Source organism: Saimiri boliviensis, chromosome 2, assembly GCF_048565385.1.
Source record: "Saimiri boliviensis isolate mSaiBol1 chromosome 2, mSaiBol1.pri, whole genome shotgun sequence".
In the NCBI taxonomy this organism is placed as follows: domain Eukaryota; kingdom Metazoa; phylum Chordata; class Mammalia; order Primates; family Cebidae; genus Saimiri; species Saimiri boliviensis.
The window spans coordinates 59,184,125-59,207,593 of NC_133450.1; the positions used below are offsets into that span (position 1 = coordinate 59,184,125).

The 23,469-nt window shown below is 35.7% G+C and overlaps 1 protein-coding gene across 3 annotated transcripts; it reads right to left on the reverse strand.

Moving 5' to 3' along the window:
• Positions 1-1,899: 1,899 nt before the first annotated feature.
• Positions 1,900-21,898, reverse strand: MBIP (MAP3K12 binding inhibitory protein 1). 3 transcript variants are annotated; one of them, XM_010334942.3, is made up of 9 exons: positions 21,705-21,898; positions 17,914-18,033; positions 15,926-16,150; positions 15,750-15,846; positions 13,251-13,316; positions 12,864-13,016; positions 10,382-10,479; positions 4,129-4,167; positions 1,900-2,553 (listed from the first exon to the last, which is right to left on the reverse strand). In XM_010334942.3, the coding sequence occupies exons 1-9, from the start codon at positions 21,831-21,833 to the stop codon at positions 2,449-2,451; spliced, it is 1,032 nt and encodes a 343-aa protein (XP_010333244.1). In that variant the 5' UTR covers positions 21,834-21,898; the 3' UTR covers positions 1,900-2,448. The 3 variants fall into 3 exon arrangements, with proteins under 3 accessions (XP_010333244.1, XP_003924246.1, XP_074249477.1); XM_003924197.3 differs by having other exon boundaries at positions 1,900-2,556; XM_074393376.1 differs by lacking the exon at positions 17,914-18,033 and having other exon boundaries at positions 1,900-2,556.
• Between the last annotated feature and the right edge of the window lie 1,571 nt (positions 21,899-23,469).

Sequence of the window (23,469 nt, forward strand, 5' to 3'; positions counted from 1 at the left end):
GGTAGGCCTGAGGACAATGGAAAGAGGGAATCCTAGTGGGCAGATCCTAGGACCCCCAAGCATGACTTAGGAAGTTATTTTATTTTATTTTTATTTATTTATTTATTTTTTTTGAGACGGAGTTTCACCCTTGTTACCCAGGCTGGAGTGCAATGGTGCGATCTCGGCTCACCGCAACCTCCGCCTCCTGGGTTCAAGCAATTCTCCTGCCTCAGCCTCCTGAGTAGCTGGGATTACAGGCATGTGCCACCATGCCCAGCTAATTTTTTGTATTTTTAGTAGAGACGGGGTTTCACCATGTTGACCAGGATGGTCTTGATCTGTTGACCTTGTGATCCACCCGCCTCAGCCTTCCAAAGTGCTGGGATTACAGGCTTGAGCCACCGCGCCCGGCCGGAAGTTATTTTATTACCCAGGCAAGAAACAGACTCATGACATTTATTGGTCTGGACCAGTGATCAGTATATGATCCTGTTTTCTAAGTTCCTTCCCTACCACCAACTCAACCTCCTTTTCTGATTGATCATTTTTAATTTTAATTTTCCCTACAGAATGGCTGGTGTGCTGACAGTAAAATGTGTCACTTAATCTGGAGGATGTCATTCTGACAGGATGCTGATCACATGGACCAGATGGAGAGTGGGGAATAGGTATTTGTAGCTGTACTTAAGGAATCATGTTAGAAAAGATTACCTTGAGGGATAAGTCTGCTCTGCAGAAATAAATTATAGTGGTAAGTCACTGGTGGACTCCACCTAGCCCGCATCTTCTTGGGAATGATTCCAAAGCCTACAGTTTCTATGAGGTGACCACGATTTCGAGGCTGCCACAAATGGTTGTACAAGATTCTATGTACATTGCAAACTCTTCCAAAGAGGTTCGGCCCCATCATCCTGGCCACAGCTGACTGAGATGCCTGGTCACACTGAGTCTGATTTAATCTCTGGAGAATATGAACAAAGAAACACAAAACATGAGGTAAGCAGCAGTCACTGAAGTTGTGAAGTTGTACAGCTGAGTTCAGAGTTTGCACCATAGCAGCTCAAATGCATTAACAAGCTGAGGCTATGAAGACAGGACTAACATGTCACTCCATGTCTTCAGAGAAACCAGTCCACAGAAAGATAATATAGTAGGTACATACATGATTATGTATAAGATTAAAAAAACAAGAAAGGCAGAGTGACAGAGACAAAGGGAGAGGGAGAGCAGAAAGCAAGGTGAGTAGAGGATGGAGACAGAGTGAGGGGCGGTCAGAGACGCAGAAGAGATTAATTGCTGGTGACTTTCTAGATCCTATCATGTTTCACTGTACTTCCTGCAATGAAGTTCCAGGTATCTGCTCCTTTTTAACAACTCCTCTTTTCCAAGCTATTTGGTAGATTTCTGATTCTTGTAACCAAATCTTTTTTTTTTTTTAAGACAGGGTCTCACTCTGTCACCCAGGCTGGAATGCAGTGGGTCACTGCAGCCTCATCCTCCTGGGCTCAAGCAATCCTGTCTCAGCCTTCCAAAGTGCTGAGATTATAGGTGTCAGCCACTAAACAATTCTTGACCTGAACAACTCCTCCATGAAAGAATTTTTACCTAACTGCAGCTCATCTTTCAAATGTTTAATTTGTAACTGTGGCAATATGTGTACTGCCTAATATACCAGGGTATTGTAAAGGTGAGGCTCTCAAAGGAGAAGTACTATAATTTCTTCGTAACATCCTAACAGCTATCCAAAGACAGACCTGGTTTTATAATAATAGCTAACATTTACTGAGCAATTCCCTTGGGACAGACAGTTTCAAACATGCATGAAGTTATCTCTTCTTCATAACAATCAATAAGGTAGTTTCTATTATTGTCATTCTCAATTCACAGACTGGGAAATAAGGACAAAGACAGATTAAGTAAATTGTTCAGTCACACAATCAATAAAGAGATAAATATGGATCTATTATTTATTTACATTAATACTGACATCCGAAAAATTAAGAAAAACCAGTTTATCCATGCATTTAAAATTCATTTCAGTGAAAAAATTTTGGTTGAATGCCAATTATATGCAAAGTACTAATTTAAACTAATAAATTGGTTAACACCAATGTTACAAATATAAAGTCCTTTTAAAATATCAGTATCAAAATAAATCTTCCTTTCTGGGGTCCACAAAAGAAAAAAGAAGTACCAGAACTTTTAAATTAAGTTTTTCAATTTCCAAAATACCTCCTTTAAAACAGAAGGGAATAAATTCCAACAATGCTGTTTTCAATGCATTCATTATTCCAAAACTTACCGGAATATTTGAAGATTACTTGCTGCAAACTGGACTCATGTGAAAATAAACCTTGACTTCACAGAGAAGCCTACATTGATAAATACATATCCATTGAATTAATAACAGTGTAAGTTACACATATCTATATAAAAAAGTAAAATGACAAGGATGAGAGGAGTTTTTCATGGAAGGTGGTGGGTTGCCATGGATTCTGCTTCTCTTGATTTTCTGAGGAGGGCTTGTTTGAGGGCACTAATTTTCTCATCAAGTTCAGCCAGTGAATAGTTCTGCTGTAAACAATAAGGACACAAATTGCTGAGTAAGATTCTGAAGTATCTTAATGCAGATAAAGTGCCAAATGAACTATAAATATTTAAAATATTCAGAAGCATGATCAAATGGTTTTTTTTCTCTCATGAGAATAATCTTAGAACTGGGGAACTATATATGTTGACTATATCATAAATTTAAAGGCATAAAATAACAAGGCTTAAATCTTTTTCTTTTTTCTAATGACTAAGCACTCCTGAACCTCTTATACTTTGAAAGAATAATAAGTTAAAAAAAAAAAAACAACCCTGATTAATATTAGACAGTGGGGCCTATTTGAGAATGGGAGGAGGGGGAGAACTGAAAAAGAGACTATCAGGTATTATGCTGATTACCTGGGTGACAAAATTATCTGTACACCAAACCCATGACATGCAATTTACTCATGTAACAAACCTGAAAACTCCTTGAGCCTAAAATAAAAGTTGGAAAGAAGAAAAATGCTAATTATAGTACTACCAGGAGAAAAAAATCATTTGAGACATCAGCTATCCCTTTTAATGGAAAACTTTATATGTCGATTACTGAAGTTATCCTAAAGTGGAAAACAATGAAGAAAACACTTCTATCTTTCAATAAAAACTGTATTTGTTCAAGTCTATGTGAACATATTCTCACTTATATTAATATTTCTAATTTAGACACAAGTATTATGTAGTGGCTATTGGGGGTAAAGAGGGGGAAATTCGGACTGAGCACTAACAGGTACAGGGTTTTTGGGGGTGGTGACGAAAATGTTCTAGACTTAGTGGTGATGGTTGCACAACACAGTGAATATACTAGTAGCTACTTTAAAATGACAAATTTTATGTTACGTGAATTGCATTTTTAAAGCAGCAACAAAGTGTTACAGTTTACTACATAAAAGAATAACTTTTAAAAACCTGCTTATCCTCATATCAATAGTAAAAACAGTTAACTTTAAGATTCGCTTAGCTGCTTAAAATACCTAGAAATTCTCTTCTGGGGGATCATCTACAATAACTTCTGAAAAAAAAGTTGCTATCAAAAACCTTACTCAGAATTTCACAAGAAAAAAATATGCTACTCTTAAAAATCAGAAAGTTTTCTCCAACTTTCTTAAATTCACATTTCCACTTTGAAGTCTAGCAAAGCCTATAAGATTCAACTAATTAGTAAAGTAGCACTTTAGACAGGGCCGGCTGAAGTCAAACTCTGCTAAATACCCTTTTTGATCTAGGTGCTGCTAATTTTAAGTGTTTGCAAAAGGCGGGAATGGGAGGAGACTGAAATTACTTGAGCACTTACTATTTTTAAGCGCTATGAATGACACATCCTTGTACTACTAAAAGCAGGACGAAGGTTTTATTTATTTAACCTATTTGAGTCATTCCATGCCCCTAAAATAATTTTTCTATTCAAGTATATTAGTTTATACTGCCCTTTTCTTCAGTCCTAAATTTTACCAGGGTATGACCTAAAAGTAACAATAGTTGAAACTTTTATTAATAAGCAAGGTATAAAACTAATCAAACTATTTCAGAAGCCAAAATGAAAATGCAGTAACTTACTTGAGGTGGTTGAACTTTTCTTCTTTTTCCAGAAAAGCTCTAGATTGAAAAAAAAAAAAAAGTAATTGATGTCTAGAGAAATCTGAGCATCATTTTTTTCTTTATAAAATACTGTACAAATTATGTATAGCCCTGGGAACTCTGATGGAAAAAAAGCCAACCAATTTATCAAGTATTATCTGTAACCAACATCTACCTTCTTATATTCTGCTAGTTACCCTCTGAAGAGGATGACATCAAGAATACATAATAGTAATATTGTAGCAACACGCTCATCCTTGGCAATACATATTTTCCCGTCAATTACCAGCTTCTAATGAGCCTGAGTGATTGCAGAAAGAGGTGCTCTGGGAATCTTCTGCTTAGTTTTTTTTTTTTTTTTTTAAATAATCTTTCCATCCCAGAATATTGAACAAGTGAAGTGACAATAGACAAAGGAAAAATAGAATTTGGTATATGAGGCCAAAGGGTGAACACACACACACACACACACCCGACTGACTATAATGGATTGTTTCTGCAAGCAATCCACTGCTTCTCGTGTGGCCCAAGCCAATGGCTCCCTGGTTTTGTCAGTGACTGAAATGAGCATGGGTCCAATTCCGGCCAATGAGTAAAGGAGAGGTCTGCTGGAGATTAAGAGGAGAGCTTCTGTAAAAAGCTTCCCCACATCTTTTGAGAGAAAGCACTCAAAGGCAGTTCCTCTGGATACTGCTGTATCTGGGTAAGACATCTGAAAGTGATGTAACCATCTTGCCATCTGTCTGGGAAAGAAGTTAACACCAAGCAAAGTTAAAAGGGGAAAGAAACCTATTTTCTTACAATTATGATTTAGCCACTAAATCAACCAAATCTGAAGCCTGTGCTACCATGGACTTCCTGTTTTATAATTTCCATAATGTGTAAGCCAGTTTGAGTACAAATTTCTTACAGTTGAAGCTGACAACATTCTCACTAATGAGTCTATTATAAACCTTGACTTAATGAATTCTTTCTAGACTTTTTCTTAGTTTCACACCACCACTAGCTTTTGAATGGCAAATTAGTAAATGACTATATTTGACAAAGAAACTGAATGTAGGAGGCAAAATGTTCTCATGAGCATTTCTGACTATTGAGATTTTGAAGACAGCATTAAAACTAACATTTTCCTTTGTGTCAAAAGTTGACTCAAAGAACATCTAGGAATGCTTATCAACAGTTACAATAAATGAAAAATCGTTAAGTATTAGAATTAGTAATTATGAAATAACAGAGCTCAGATAATTATGCTCCTTCCTTTGCCAAACCAAGATGGTTACCTGTGGTAGGGCCTATGGGCAAATAAGGAATCAATATTTAATTTGGCAATGGATCAGTCCTAATTTCTTAAGAGGTGGCTTGTTACACACTTGATGCAAATTTAATTCTCCCTGTTCTCCTAAGAGTTTAACATGTAGTATATTGATAGTTTCTATGCTATTAAGCAATTGGATTATTACTGTAACATGGAACCAAAACAAGAAATATCAAAATGAGGAAAATATGGTCATCAGTGGCTCAGTGACTTAAAAACAGTAAAATGTGGCCTTTTGGGGGTTATTTTAGGCCTAAGCAGAATGTAGAACACTTAGAAATACTACATCTATTGTGGATACACTACATTAACTTTACTATTTGTTTTAGGTACAAGGAAATCTCAATACAGATGCTGGGCAGTGGCAGTGAGCACAGCTCCCAGTCAGCCATGTGGTTATGAGGGTCAACACCCGATACTCCACAGTGTACTGTGCTGCAAAGTGACTTTCTTCAACTGTAACATTCTGAACGTGTTTAGGGTAGGGTAGGCTAAGCTATGATGTTTGGTAGGTTAGAGGTACTGAAAGCATTTTAGACTTAATGATATTTTCAATTTTCAATGCATTTATTGGGTTATAACCCCATCTGTATAGAGGTATAAAAGGTGGATGTTTTAACAGGCTTTGGTACTTGAGAGAAAATATTTGAGAGCACAGCACACTAAGCAAAGAGCTGGAGAAAGGAAATGCAAAATTGTCTCTCCTTACCCATTATTTTATCTCAGCAGGTTCCTAGTCATGCATCACTTAATGATGGGGATATATTCTGAGAAATGCATTAGATGATTTTGTCATTGTGTGAACATCATAGAATATACTTACAGAAACCTAGGTGGTACACACCTAGGCTATATGTATAGTCTATTACTCCTAGTGTACAAACATGTTACTGTACAGAATACTGTAGGCAACTGTAACACAATGGTATTTGTGTATCTAAACACATCTCAACATAGAAAAGATACAGGAAAAATACCATATTATAATTTTATGGGGCAACTGTAATATTTGCAGTTGAATGAAACACCTTTATGCAGAGCATGACTATCATACACACATGCACAAACACACATATCCTCACACATAGACAAATCCAGGAAACCAGTGCTCTAAGGAAACTCAAGGGTAAGGAGGCCTCTTCCATGACTAGCTACTTTCTTTTGGTTGTAAAAGGCAATTGATTCTACATGTACAGTATCTAAAATGTTTTTCTTCCCTTCCAGTCCCAGAGCCCTGATTCTTACCTTCATTTCTCTCTGGCTTGGATAATGACATGTTTCCTAAACTGGTTTCCTTGACTCCAATTTCTCTCCAACTCAAACTTTATAATGCTACCAGACAGGGACCTACATTACAGGTTTCTCTCTTTCTCAAAAACTTAATTGTGCTCCAATGACACTGGAAGTGCAAACTGGTTAGTGTGACCTTAAAGGCCCTCTGAAATGTGTTTACCATCTGATTTTTCAGCTGAATCCAACTGTTCACTCACGCTCATACACGTTCACATGTGGCCTGTATACATGATTTTGACCTGGCTTTCAGCATTCCCCTCCCCTGATACTTCCCTTAAGAACCAGGAGTTACTGTTATAGACTAAAAATTACACCCAGTCAGTGCTTTGAACAAAGTTAATACACCTTCAAAAGTCCAATAATTAGCTATCAGCCAAGCCCTATCCATCCATTTGTACATCTACTCAATAGCTACTACATTCTGGGTCTCAAAGATGAACAAGACACAGTTCTTGCCCTTGAGAGGTTCAAAATTTAAAGTGAAACACAGATGTATAAACATATAAGTGATAAATGCTATAAAATGAACAATATACTTTTAAAAGCATGTTCGTACTTACTGTTTTCAAGTATCATAATTTAAAATCAGTAAGTCTTTGGAAATACTTAAAGATCTTATCTTTTAAATAGATTGTTAAGGCCATGCCCTTAAACTTTTGAAAACATTACATTTAAAGCTTTCCATAGTTAATGTGAAAGATAAAGATCTTTAGAAGTCTTACATCAAACGGTCCGACAAGTATTATTAATGTTTGTCATAAATCCTGCTTTATAAACATAACTTATTTTGGAGTTTTATGTCTGGCTCATAAAATGAAAAGAATTTTAATCTGATTACATTTTATAAAACAAATACAAATGACATCTTTTTCACCATGTTTGTTTTTCTATGCTATGCTTCAATGTTACCCATGATAATCAATCTCTATCCAACTGTAAGAAGCTCTGCCCATTTAGAATACATCTACATGTGAATCTGAATAAACACCTTTATGAAAATCTTTTCAGAGTCTAGAAGTTCCAATAAAAGTTCACTCCTTAATAAAGTTAATGGGCTCAACTTTCCTCTTCTATCTTTAGAAGGTATTAAGACTGTACTACATATATAGTTTCTTCTGTATACTTTTGAGGAATAATATGTAAAATTATGCAATTACCATGCATGTACTCCCAGCATGAGGATGGTAAGGGTGATGAATAATGTACTATGTCCTCTGTAGGGTATGTGCTCAACTCCTCCTATTTGCAAGGACAATCTTAGAGCTGGTTTTATTCCAAGCGAGGTTCCTAAAGATGGCTAATTCATCCTATTATAGAAGGATGATGAGTATGAAATCTTCTTTCCCATAGGGCTTGTGCCATATATGTTCACAGGCCTGAAGGGCAGAATGAGTCTGTATGTTTAAACCTTTCCAGTGTTTTGTTCTCCCTTGTAGCTCACTACTAATTTGATATGTCACTTCCAATACTAATCCAGAAGCAGTTTCTCTAAAAGATACATAATTTTTAAATAAATTTGGGAATACTTTTAAAAAAGCACATGTTTCATCACAGGTTGCCACCATCCATCCTTTTATGAATGCTTAATACATATATGCCAATCCTCTGTTTATATTTACAAATGCTTCCTGCCCCTGAAATTAGGCAGTAACCAAGCTGCAGACTTCAGGCCTCAATCTCAGTGCTCCTATCCACAGATGAACTCTCAACACTACAGAGACTCTCCCTATTGTCCCTAGTATAAGTGCTACATTTCAAAAAGCTTACCTGATATTTTATCTTCATATCCTCCTGACTTCAAATTCACATTTCCCACAAAAGTATCTCTAGATTTTCTGATTTCTATCAATGATGGTATCATTTTTCCAACCAGAAACTGTACTCTATCCTCTGTACTCTATCCTTGCTCTATGTCTCTTTCCACATCCAATCATCAGTATGTGTCCATTTTTCTTTCCTACTTGCATTAATCTTTTCCATTCTCACTCACATCCCTATTTCAGGATCTAGCTTCACATCTAAGCTAGCATAATATTGTCTCCTTGTCCTTAGTTTCTCTCTTTTCATTTGTCTCCCACAACTGTATTAGATAAATCTTTCTAAATATCATGTTCACGAATCAATTCTCTGCTCAAATGCTTTCAATAGATTCCCCCTGCTCCCTGCCCGGAAAATAGACTTAAAACTTCTGGGCATGGCACTTAAGGTCCTATATAATCTGGCTACTTCTACCTCCTTACCCACTCTATCCGATGTGTAACAGATCAAAACAAAACAAAAAGATTATGCTATGAAGGGCTTGTTCTTCTGTTAAACAAATCTGTATGTTAAGTTTTTATAAATCAGAATCAGAGAGAAGAGATAAATGATGCTACAGCAAGGTCTCATTGGAGGCATCTGATACTACCTTACTCTACTGTAAGATCAGTTCTATTGTTAATAAGAATTATATTAACATGGTATTAAATTGAACTAGAAAAATAACCTTCCTAGGTCATTGCCTTCTTTAATGAAGGCAGTTTGAATGAGAAAAACTTATGGTAGACTACTGTAAGAAGTCATAAAAATCTTTATTAAGTTTCCTAGGAAGACATTCAAAGAATAATCCTAAAAATGAAAAGATCTTTGTAATTATGTAGTACAACTGACATTTTCTTAAATTAGACATCTGAAGGCCAGAGGAATAGAGTGACTTTTCAACATTTATACAACTACTTCATAGTTCTTTATGCTAAGTGTTTGATGGCATTCTCTCATTTGATCTTTGCTCCAGCCCTTAGTATTTTTATACACCTTGTTTTACATTTGAGAGCAGTCAATCACTAAAGCTCTTCCTCTGAAATGCTGTCATTTAGGACTTGCTGCTCCCTTTTTTTATGTGACCTGCCTTCTTCCTCTGGAAATATTTCTTTTCTACAACTCAGTCTAATACCCAATCTAGAACTTTTGAAGATTGCTGTCATACCTAAAATAAATGTTAAATATATTTTCGCCAGTAACTTACATGATCCATGCTAAAATGGGTTATTTTACATAATTTTTCAGAAATAGTTGTGGTATAATCTCACTTTGATATTATTTTAGTTCTAATATGGCACTGCTTTAAAAAAAAAAAAACAAAACGTAGAGAGGGCAGGTATTATATATAATCACCTCAGAAGACCGAGGAAAACACATGGCTCAGGATAATTTTTCTGAAAAATGCTGATGTGCCAAAGATACTTACCGGCACAACACTGCTTCTTAATGTTCTCAGAAAAAGGGGTAAGAATTAATAAATGCTAGAATTAGAGAATTACAAAAACATAGATAGTCTGGTGGTTAAGGTAAAGAACAAGAGTGGCAGTCTGAGGTGTGTGTTTGTTTAGTATTAACTGTGTATGAGCTGAGGGAAGGAGCCTGTGGAGGAAGAGATATTAAAGAGACAGAGGGATCACTGACAGAGGAAGGTTCCAGAGGAAGTCTCTGTTTTTTACAAGGTAGCAAGTTCAGAGTGACAGGCCCAACCACCATCCAGGCTGACTTATTATGCCATGAAAATGACCTAAGTTGATGAGTGTTAAACCACAAAGAATCTGGATAAAACAACATTTTTATTTATTTTTAAAAGACACTTATACTCACTACAGACTGAAAATATTCAGGAGAGATGCCTTCCAATTCAAGGATTTTGTCTTCAAGTTTTTTAATTCTCTGATAAATGTCTCTTGGCACTGGACCACCTAAATACATTAAAAAAAATTCTGAGATACTATTGAATAATTCTTTCTTACAATTTCTATTCTTAAAATACCATGCAAAGACACTTATGCAAATGAATGGAAAATACTTAGGAAAATAAAAAACAAAAGTAAAACAGAATGAAGTCCTTAGGTCATATTTTCATACAGTATTATCAGACATATTATACTACACATCCTCTCTCTAAACCCCATTGATGTTTCCTATATTGCTAGGAGTTTTATGTTAAATTTTACAATATATTGAATAGTTTTCATATAGAACAATTTGTATTTCTGATATGCTTTGATAGCTACATGATAGGCTAAAAATGCATAGTGACAAACGATGATAATCCAATGCAGTGGTTGCAGTATGTCATATCATTATTTTCTTCAAATTATATTTCTCTCTACATGCTGTATTTTTTCCTTTGACTTAAAAGAATGTCAAAAAGGGGCTTTATGACAGTTCTAAACTAACAAATCTTCTGGGGAGGGGAAAAGTAAATTATGGCCACTCGCATTTTATTTTATTTTATTTTATTTATTTTTTGAGATGGAGTTTCGCTCTGTTACCCAGGCTGGAGTACAACGGCGCAATCTCAGCTCACTGCAACCTCTGCCTCCTGGTTTCAGGCAATTCTCCTGCCTCAGCCTCCCAAGCAGCTGGGACTACAGGTGTGCACCACCATGCCCAACTAATTTTTGTATTTTTAGTAGAGATGAGGTTTGACCATGTTGACCAGAATGGTCTCGATCTCTTGACCTTGTGATCCACCCGTCTCAGCCATATTTTGGTTCTCCTGAACCATATTTTCTGTTTCTGTCCTTTTTTGCAAATGCTATTCCCTCTTTTTGGAATGCTTTGCTCTGGGAAAATTCCTACTAATCTTTCAAGGCCTCAAATGTCACTTCATTAGGATGCTATCATCCCTTGACCTACCCTGTGAGAGTCAAACACTAACTTTCTGTCCTTCTGTACATATATCTGCAAAGGTGAAATGAGCTACTGTTCATTCAATCAACACTTGAGCATTTGCTTTGTGCCAGGCATTGTAACAGATACAAAGTAATGAATATGACAGACACAGTTGCACTCTCACAGACCTTACTATCTAGCAGGAGACAAACATTAAACAAACAGAACCATGATAACTGCTTTAAAAGAGAATGGGGAATACCAGGTACTATGAGATTATACAAAAGGTGAACCGGCACTGGTCTAGGATTAGAAGAAAAAGCATGGACAGAAGGGAATGAAAAGCAGCAAAACAAGTGGGAGATGGAAAGCCCAGAGGTGTAGCTGGAACTACAGACGTGGACCATACTATTTAAAATAACAACCCCATCGAATCCCAAACTCCAAATTTTTAGCTGGGAAGAGACAAGATCAAATTTGAGCTTTAGAAAAAGCAATCTGGGCTGGGTGCGGTGGCTCACGCCTATAATCCCAGCACTTTGGGAGGCCGAGGCAGGTGGATCATGAGGTCAAGAGATCGAGATCATTCTGGTCAACATGGTGAAACCCCTCCTCTACTAAAAATACAAAAATTAGCTGGGCATGATGGCACACGCCTGTAGTCCCAGCTACTTGGGAGGCCGAGGCAGGAGAATTGCTTGAACCCAGGAGGCAGAGGTTGCGGTGAGCCGAGATCGCACCATTGCACTCCAGCCTGAGTTACAAGAGCAAAACTCTGTCTCAAAAAAAAAAAAAAGAAAAAAAAAAAAAGAAAAAGCAATTTGGCCACAGAGCAGAGAATGATCTAGAGGAAGAAGTCTAGTGGCAAAGAAACCAGGAAATACCCTTCCATCAGTCTAGGATAGAGATCATAGTAGTTTCAACTCTAGTAGTAGCAGTAGAAATAAGACAGAAGTGGGCAGATTTGAGAGATAATTATTTACAAGGCAGAATCAACAGACATGGTAACTAAATGGGGAGGAAGACTCAGGCTCTGCACTCAGGGTTTGAACAGGATGCAGTGTCACATGATTGTAGTATCGCTGACAGGGGAGGCTGAGGCAGGAGCATTGTTTGGCCTTTAAGTTCAAGTCCAGCCTGGGCAAGACAGTGAGACTGTCTCTTTTACTTTTCTTTCTTTCTTTTTTTTTTTTTTTAAAGAGTTGTCACTTACTAACTTAGGCATGTTGCTTGGGCTCTTTAAATTTCAGTTTATTTATCTGTGCAATGATAACAGCACCAACGCCTCAAAAGGGTACTATGAACTTTTAAGTGATCTGACATATACTTAACACTTTCTAAGTGACAGGCACTTACTATTTAAGAAATGTTAGGAGTGCAACGAAAATTTGGTGACTACATGAATTAAAATTTTTTAACTATTTGCAAAGGTATGTTATGAGGCACCACTTAGCACTTTGCTTACCTGTCTGTAACCGCAAGTGGGCCTCAATATTTTGTAGTCGTTCTTCTACAGCCTGATTACCACAATCTCGAAGCATGCTGTTAGGTTTATGACCTGACCCTGGAATTCCTTCAGGTCTAGTCTGTGGTCCATATGTATTCACAACTCTAGAAACTAAATTAAGAAATTTTTGAGCCTACGTTCATTTATGTTTCAAAAATCAGAAATTCTTATTCCCTAACAGCACTTTATATTTTTTTTTGTAAAGACCACCTAACCACAAGTATGAAGGACGGCAAGATGTTTTTGTTCTAAAATAAAACTTAGAAGAGAGAGTTACTTTTATTCCATTTTGCTAATAATCTAGACTTCTGTCAGTGACTGTGATGTCATGTGGTGGTTACTTACCTTTTACGTGACTTTTAAATCCAGGGTAAGGGGTAAAAATCGCATCAGTTCTTGCACAACTATTTTCTAAGGAGAATTTAGATAATATAAGTTTAAATATATATTCTTCCCTTCAAATGTATGAGATTTTAATAAACTTCCAATAATTCATATCAACATTTTACTCATAGTAATTTTAATAAATAACAATAAATTGCCATCACACACAGGATAGAATTTAGTGATCTTTTTTACCTATAAAAATTTATCATATCTAATATTCTTATCTAATGTTCATATTTATATACAGAAAAGCCATCAACATTAAGCAGCACAAATTAATACCATTTTTAATGAAAACTAATGTCACCATTTGGGCCACTGGAGAAAATAATCTACTATAGAGTACTGAAATTCTACTTCATTGTAGAAATAAAAGTCATCATTTTTGCTACAGTTTTTTTAATGCAGCATTTTTTATTTTACTGATCAAATTAGTGAACACCCAATAAAAATAATTATATATCTAACATATTTTTATTTCAAAACTCCACACAAAGACAACCTCGAAGCCTCAAGTACACATACGTTTCCACTCTACTAGACTTCCAGGGCTCATTTTAAAAACCCCTCATCACAAAAGTCATCTACTTCTTATCCTACCACTTGCTGAAAAGTATAGTTTCTTTCAAATTAGATATCAATGCATAAATTACAAAAGGGGAAAATTGGAATGTTAACATAGAATACGACTAATATTATGTTAACATAATTGTTATATATTAATATAGTATATATAATATATGATACTATATAGTAATAATATATACTTGTGTTTGAAATAATGTTTTAAAACCACACATTGGCAGTAAATATCCTGTAAAATTCCCTTGAATATTTTGTAAGAAACGGCTGGTGAGATTATTTTAAAAAATTCTTTTTTCTCCCCCATGGAATTTCAATTTTTAAAATTCCACTGCTTATATTTAGGCCAAATTCATAGGTTATTAAGAGGAATGCACTAATATATTAAAATATATTTTTTTCAGTTGAACTTTCCTTAGTAATTCTGCTGATAAATCAAATAGTATGAATAAAATTCTAAATCCACTTAGCTTTTATACCTAGAGACTAGTCATCTTTTCTTCTTCTTTTTTTTTTTAATGGATGTACCTCGAAATATGCTTAAAGGGTCATCCTTTTTCCATTCTCTTCCTACCATTTCATGGGGCTAAGGGTTAAAAAAAGACGCTATCAACTATTCCAGAACTATATTCCAAACATATAGATTAACTGACCCATCAGTGAGAAATTCAGTATGGTGTGAATGTATGAGTGCCAGTCACTCTCCATAGCAATTCTTGCTAGCACTGTTTTGAGCCAGCAAGGAATTGAATGGGCCAAGGAATCCTGCTGAGCATTTCAATTCTTGTCAATTTCTATCCCCTGGTGGTTTATAATAATAGAGTTAGCAGGGAGAACAGAGGAATAACATTAGTGACACATGTGCTTGCTCTCTCAACAAATCCTTTCTCATAGTTGCTTGTAGTTGGTTGTAGTACCTGAGATTTTGCCATTGTTGCACCTATTCTGAAAAGCAACTAGGAAAATATACCAAATTTAGATATGCAGATGTATAATGTTAGTAGCACACAGCTAAATTCAGGACCAGTTTACATTATTTCATTATTAAGAGAATCAGTGTAACAATGTGATATGAGTCATTTCTAGGTTCATGTGACAATTATATGTTCATAATAATTTTAGCCATGAGATATTAGAGGCAACAAGAAAAATGTTCATTCCAATTATGAACTCTTCTCCATAATTTTTCCTAAGAACTACTTGTTCTGATTATTACTATGATGCCTGGGTATGATCTATGGCACTGCCTTACAGTATTTTGTATTCCGCAGCATACCTGCAGATTTGAAAATGTACTGTAGCATCAAGTGAAGAGGTAAAGGAGAATCTGATGAAAAGCAGCAAATGTATGCACTATGACAGAAAGGAAAAAGCAAGACATCATGGTCTTCATGATAAATTGGTTGTATCGTGACATAGGACATTTCAAACAGCTCTGGGGTAGTGGGAAAACTGCTCCCTCTGGAGGAATATTAACTCAGTATACTAAGTTCACTTACATATTAACATCATGATTTCATAGTACATTTAGAGGTTTGAAATTCATACAGCTTAGTTCCTTTTACTATTGAGATAGATCAACCCTGTCTTTCATACCTCACCTCCATTTCCTAAAAGAACTTTAAAATAATCTTCACCTGTGGTAAACACTTTTAATGTTTGTATTTATTTGATTTTTGTGTAACCAAAATGAAAACTAATTTGCAATATAGTCTATTATTAAGCAGAAGAAAACTCTACTGCCTTAGTAACTAAACCCGTGAAATAAACGGAATTGTGTTCTTAAAACCATTCATTTTAAAAATAAATAAAAGATTAGAGCAACTATAAAAATTGTTCTTAAAACCCTAAGAAAATTAATTTCTAGGTAGTTACCTTGATTACAATCAATAACATTGCAAAATTCTCTGACGTTGTTTTCATTGATTTCAGCTTGCTTTCTTTCAATAAATGCAGATATTCGTCTGTCAATCTACAAACAAGTTTTAACAGTGTAAACATAAGATTTTTTAAAGTAATACCCTCTCATCCCCACCAAAAAAACTTCTTACTTCTGCTTTTCCAGCCTTTATCTGAACTACTTCTGGATCAAAATGGATCTGTGTCTTTTTCACATCTCCTAAATCATATTCTTTGTGCTTTTCTTCCTCTTGTAGGTCGCCAAAGGAAAATTTGTCATTTACTTCATTTTTGTTCCCCATTTCTGTTTTTCCTGTCTCTTCAACAGTGGTTGTATTCTCCTCTTTAACTGGAGACTGAAGTTTTGCTAAAAAAGGCTGAGAACAACACAATTCCATCTGCTGAGATTCAAACTGACCAAAATTAATTACGCATTTAATATATTTACATAAATTTCTGCTAAATGAAATATTTAATATCAATTACTAAATATAAAAAGTTAGTACACCAGGACACACAGATCTGACTGCATATAAGTGTTTACTATGCTTTGCTATTGTAACCATTATCATTTGCTATAAATTTTAAAAGGAGGAAAAGAAAAAAAAGATTAGAAAACCTAAGGAAATTTAAAATTTTCTTTGAGAGAATCATTCTGTCACTTATCTTTTATTTTGTGCCAAATCAAAGCCTTCAGCCTCTGGCACCAATGCCACTTAATTAACATGTCATTCAAATGCCTCCTCAGAACACTAAGGCTTAGTATTTTTCCTCCTTAACAGGAGAGCCAGTGCTCTCACTCAGCAAAGCCCTGCATTATCACTGTATCACTGGAGATTCTCCACTTGAAACTGCAGTTGGCCAATGTGAATGAGGAAGCACAGACATGAAATATATAGGTGTTAGGCTGAGTGAACACTCAGACTTTTCCTGACATGGCAAATATCTTCTTGGGCCATAAAATTAAATTTTAAAAAAGAAAACTAACAAGAAAAAGAAAATCTATAGCTGAAAACAGGCAGAGGCCCATCACTATACCACAGGGGGAAAAATCCCCTATTGTAAAATATAAACAATATTACCCATTTACTGTTCCCCTCCCCAACTCCACACAATTAGGCCTCATTTGAGTTCTATAGCTCCCTGCTCTGCCCTTTAAAAACAGGGTTAACTATTATTATTACTTTTAACACGAAACAGTTAAAATTTCCCACAAAGTCAATAAATGGAGAGCTGAAAATTAATGCCTATTCCATTAGTCAAAACACACTAACGCTAATAACATTCCAATTATTTTTTTCATACCCACAATTTTGCTTCCCTTGTTTGCTATACCAAATACTCTCCTGAAACCGTATAACACCTTAATCACAGTAAACTGACCAATCCAAACAGTTCTTCCACTTATCTTTTTGACACTTTGCATTTTATACTTTGATTAGAGATAAACTGCAAACTTACATCAATTATAATTGGAAAGATGTTCAATTACAAACCAGCAAGGTCATAATACTGTTCGGTTAACATTAAATATTTAAAAATATAACAATGCTATTATAAATACCAGTTCAATATTAACTTCTAATATAAAGAATAAATTATTTAAAACTGTTAAGAAAAAGAAAACAGTGACTGGCTACTTACTAAGATGAGACATTAATGTCACAGAAATTACTTTCTTTTTAAAAACTATGCTGAAACTGTTTAATTGCAATAGACACTCCAGGATGTGTCATGCTGGGATAATGCCCCTTCTTGAACCACTGAAAGCACTCCATGAGCCTCCAAACTTACCCAAGGCATGGAATCATTATCATAGCATGACACACACCTGCCGTGTGTTATTGCTTAATTATAACCCACCATAGATGGAACTGTATTGAATTTTCAGTGCAGGTCTAGAATTGAATAGAATTGCATTCATTCACTCTCATACCCACATTGGTCTTTTGGGCTATATTCCCTTAACTGTCCTGATCACTACTGAAATTAACAGATTTAGATCCAAGCTGGATGTAAGTAACCTTTTATTAGCAACACTATTAATAGAGTATTTAGAACTGTCAAATACTCCAACTAATTTAACCACAATTAATTTCTGTTTTCAATATCGGGTTATCATTTCTAACAAGAAATTTACCTGTAAATCTAAAATGTGTTGTTCAAGTGCACTAAAGAGCAATGCAGGCTGGAATGCCGAAAGGCTCTGGAGCTTGTTCCAATCGATTGTAATTTTCACCACATCATCTCTGAGGTTAAGCTTCAAAAAGGCAAACCAGCAACATCACAAAAATTACAAGATTAAGCTGTACATATGGAATTGTCACAAAAACAAGATTTCTAGAGTAATGTGTCTATTTTGCTCAAAGTTATCAAGTTTTACACTGAAATGCTCTACCCAGTTACCATTTTAAAAGGCCAAGAAAGCTGCAGATTTTCATAAAAAACAAAACCAAAATGACATATCATTCAAATTCTATTCTTGGGTCTGTGTAATGGGATCATTTTAGAGGTGAAACCATTCACGAAAGATGAAAAGATGAAGGCTCTTTTGATTCTTCAATATCTACAAACCTTTGGATGGAGTCCAAAATAGGCTTACCCTATTCAGAATCCTACTACTTCTAGCTCAGAGCCACAAACAGAGGAAGCACAACTGTTTTGTGAATGTTTTAACATGCATTTTTCTCTTTAAGTACATACACAAATACATACCAGAAATATATCATTATTCTGGTGTCCTCCAAATCACATTGTTATTGTTTTCACTTTTAACCAATTTTTAAACTAATTTAAAAGTCAAGATTATTCATACATACTAAAAGCAGGGATAAATGGCAACATGTTTATTTCAAATAAAAAACTGTTAGTTAGCTATGGAAGTCTGAAGCTGAAAAACAAAGACTTCTACACAATAGTGAAATAAGTTGCCCAACTGGATGAAATGGCCAGATCTTTTGCTAAATGCTAAGATGTGAGGGCTCATTATATGGAAATTTGTATCAGTTGGTGATCTAACAGAATAAAATCATACCCAGAAAACTACAAAGAACCTGAATATAAGATTATTATCAAAATGAGTGAAAATTTTACAGTGAGAGCACCCATCTGCAGTCTTTTGAGTGAATAAAAGTGAACTACCATAAACTTTCCTAAAGACATGTGTTTACAGTATAGCATAAGAATATATTCCATAAAAGAATCAAGTTAACATAATTTATTCCAAATTCATCATCTTTTCTACAAAATAAAGGTGTTACGTGAGTTCAAATACAGATTTTAGGAGTTATAATAAAAAGATGAATCACTGTACAAAGATCAAAAAGATGTAAGGTTATCAATAAAAAGATAATATACTGAATAAATACTATGTGACAGAAATTTACTGCCCTTTGAAGATAAGAACAGAATTTAAAAGTCCATATTAAACAAGTGTAAAGATGTGTGAAATTTCATGTAGGCTGCACTGGCAAAGATTAGAATATATTAAGACTTTACATTAAAGTTAATGCATTAATTTATATTACTTTAATGCCTATAAAGATTTTGCTGGACAACAACCCATATTATCTATGGAAGTAACCCACTAATATACTTTTGTAGTATTCAAAGAGATCTATACTGGATTGTAGAAAACTTATGAATACAGCTTGGGGATAAAACAAGCAAATCCTGAACCAAAGCAAAGTATCATATTTTCTAGAGAAAATAACTTATAGAAAAATAAGTCTTAAAGATTATTTGCTTCATATTCTCATTTAAATTCAACAGAATTACATACATCTTCAAGTGCAATTAATAACTGGTCTTTTAAGAAAACCACATAATGTCACAAATTAATTATAAAACTATCCTAATTCATCTAACTATTCATTCAACACATTCATTATTAGTCACATGAATTCTACGCATTTTGCCCTACAGAACTTGGAAGAGTAAACCATTCACTTGAAAATCTCTATTAGTCTGCTATTAATATAGACTATTTAAATACATAGTTTCATTAATAACTTTACTAAATTAATACAAAAATCTAAACTAAAAATAAGTAATTGTTCAGTTTGGTAAGATGGGCCATCCAAAGGCAAGCAAAAAGGTTAAAATTAGTAAATTTTGTGATCTGAAGTAAAAAATTCTTTTTAACATTCAGTTTTGTGTTTCTTACTCAGGAGATCTAATAATACAATGATACTGAGGGATGACACAGGATGAAGTTAGGCATGTTACAACATACATTTTAAAAATCCTTTAAAGTGGTCGCCAAAGAAAATACTGATTTCTCTGGGGGGCAATTTTATAAGTATGAAACTCTGGCTTTCACTCTTAAAAAACACTTCTCAAAATACAGAGTATTTTGAAAATGGTTTACATTTAATTGATGAAACAATCATATTTTTGACACTTGAATAGGAGGTCCCTTCACTGTGTCACAGTAAAGTCACCAAATATTTACTGTCAACATTTTTGACAGGTGACATAAGTAAACTGTAATCTTTAATTGTACTTTAGAGTACTTGAATGCTTAAAATTTTCTAATGAGTTTGAAAAATTCAGTATGCAAAATATTTCAAAAGAAACGTTTAAATCATTGCTCAATAATTTTTTTAAAAAAATGAAAAACTATTTTCTGTTAATAGGTGAGCATAAACTTTTTTTATCTTGACATTAGGAAATAAACTTAAGTTCCGATGTCGCCATAAAAAGTTCTCTGACTTTTAAACCATTTAAAGGTTTTGGTTCTTAAGATTAGAATGTTATAACAAAAGACCCCAAGTGTTAAAAAAATGTTTTTGGTAAGTACCTGGCAAACAATTGAGTTTAAAAATTGTATCTTTTAGCAGATTTCATTAACAATTGCGTCATTACATAAAACCGCTTAACTTACAGTAATGTTCTTTGTAAGACACAACATGCTACGATTTTTAAAACTAGTAACTTTTTAAAAGACTGATTCTCCATCTACTCAAGGCTTTAAAAATAATTTTCACAAATCAGACAAATGTTCTATTTTTATAGGAATTCACCATTATCTTTGACACAAATGCCTGCTGTGTCCACATGCTCTAGTACCAGCCCCAAAACTTTTAAGGCTAGAAAATGGTCTATGTAAGATAGAAAATATTTCCTTTTAAAAGGCAGGCGAAGAAGCATACTTTTAAATTGTTTCACATTTAAAATTTGCTTTGAATTTTACACCATGAAACGAAACAGTGACTTGATTGCAGAGAGTAAGAAGTCCATTTAAATTTAAAACAAATTTTACCACATTTCTGCAAAAGCGATTTATCAGCCAGTTAAACTAGTTAATAGTTAAATAACGACAGTTCTATCGCAAACAGCATTGAAGAGAGATAACTCATCCAACTTTACGCTAAAAGTATTTTACATGAATTCCTTTTACTTTCCTCTCCATTTGAAAGGGTAATAGATGCACTAAACAGCCCGAAGGAAAGAAGAAATAAACAAAACCAAGTAACTCATAAGAACAAATTACTCCCTCCCGCCCCTAAAAAAGCTAGTAAGAGCGCGCTTTTCTATAAATCTCAGGCCTCCTGACCAACCAATTCCCATAATTGAGGTAAGTTGGAAGAAAAAGGAGCCTGAACGCGAGGCGCCTCCTAAATCCGCAGTTAAGCTTTTCCACATTCATTCTCTCCAAGCCTGCTGCTCTCGGAGTGGGGTTTTCACTTGAACCATCCTCACCCACTCCTGGGGAGGACGGCTGCAAGGTAAACTACTCAGCAACCGGTACCGCCATCCTCCTCACTCCGACCGAGACGGCTCGGCCCGGGCTCCTCCCAGACGTCGGCTTCAGGGGCCGCACCTCACACCTCGGCAGGCCTCGCTGCCTCCGGCCTCCGCTAGAGGAAGAGAATGAGGGGGAGGGGCCGGATAGTTTCCATACCCTCAATCCCTGAGGTCACTTCTCACCTGTCCAACCAGGGTGTGCAGGGAGCGAAAGATTTCGCAGAGCACCTCTCGGGAGAGGCTGGGGCTGCATCTTCGCTCCAGACTCCTGTCACCACTGCTCGGGCGACTAAGCTCCGTGGCAGCAGCCATGACACCTTCTCAGGCCGCCCCACCACCAAGGTTTGCTCACAGCCCCTCCCTCTCCCTGTCCAGCTTTAGTCGCTCGGCGATGACGTACAATAAGGCGTCTCGTTTAGATCCGGGCTTTGAGGCTCCACCCTCTCTATGTGTCTGACAAGCACGTACACCAATCGGTTGCAGCTGTGGCATTGCGCCGACGCTCTGAAGTGAATTGCAGACCAAAGCTAGGCCAGAATGCTGTCTTTGGGGTGGTCATTAGAGTCGTGGTCTCTTAAGGGTTAGCGTCGTGAAGCTTACCTTGACTCCTGGTTGTTCTTGTGAATGTTCGTAGGAGGAGACTGTGTGAAACACTGTCAGTATCATTCCAACAGGAATTTAACCTGGATAAATAATACCATGCAACCACAATCTTTGAAATTAGAAGGACATAAAACGAATTGAAATTTTACAAAGTATTATATAACTTTATTATAAAGACACTTGTGGGGTTTTGCAATCTTTTAGTCAGACTCCAATATTTTAAAAAGTGTTATTCAATAAAAAAACAAGTATTACAAGAATTTTTAGTGTTAAGCTTTATTCAAAACACTTTAAGAAATAAACATCAACTTAGAGATAAGGGAGATGGGATGCATTGACAGTAGAGGAAGCAAAGGTGGAAACTTGCACAATGTGCGTTCTTTAGTCTTAGGGAAGATTAAATTAGAGGGAAGGACTAAGGCATCAAGGAAATAGGATAAGGACTGTGAGAATAAAAGAACTCCTTTGACCTATCCCTAGGGAGTCTCTTAATTAGGCTTTCATTTCCAAAAACAAATAAGATCACTAGGCTTGACAGAATTTTGGGAAATCTTTTCTGTTCCCTTGTTGGCAGCAAGATACCCAGCCTATGTCTAGAGGCAGAAAAAGACTTCATGATGTCCAATCTCAAATTGAGCAACCTTCTTATTCAAGCCGCTCATCTATATATCCAGCCTAAATTAATGATTTTTTGCAATGTTAGCATATTTTCTTTGCCTCTGAGTGTGTGTGTGTGTGTGTGTGTGTGTGTGTGTGTGTGTGTGTGTGTGTTTTCAGACAGAGTCTCCGTCTTCCAGGCTGGAGTGCAGTGATGCGATCTCCACTCATTGCCACCTCTGCCTCCTGGGTTCAATCGATTCTCCTGTCGCAGCCTCCCAAGTAGCTGGGATTACAGGAGCCCGCCACCATGCCCAGCTAATTTTTGTATTTTTAGTAGAGATGGGGTTTCACCATTATTGGTCAGGCTGGTCTCAAACTCTCAATCTCAGGTGGCCCTCCTGCCTCAGCCTCCCAAAGTGCTGGGATTGCAGGCATAAGCCACCCACCCAGCCGCCTCTGTTTCTCTTGTAGGAGAATAATTGTAATGGGATAACTGTAGCTTTTTTTTCTCTACCAAATTGGCAATCAGTTTCAGAGCACTTGTTTTCATTGAGGTGTTTCAGATTTGTTTCAAATATAGAGAAGACTGATAGGCAACACATTTAGGGATATGCTTTGTACATTAAAAGAATACTGTCTTTAACAAGGTGCTGCTCATTCCTTTCTTTGCCATCATTGATTCTGATTTTTCAAGTTTTACTTGTTCTTTTGAGATTCTAATAGGGAATTAACTGATGGTCATTTG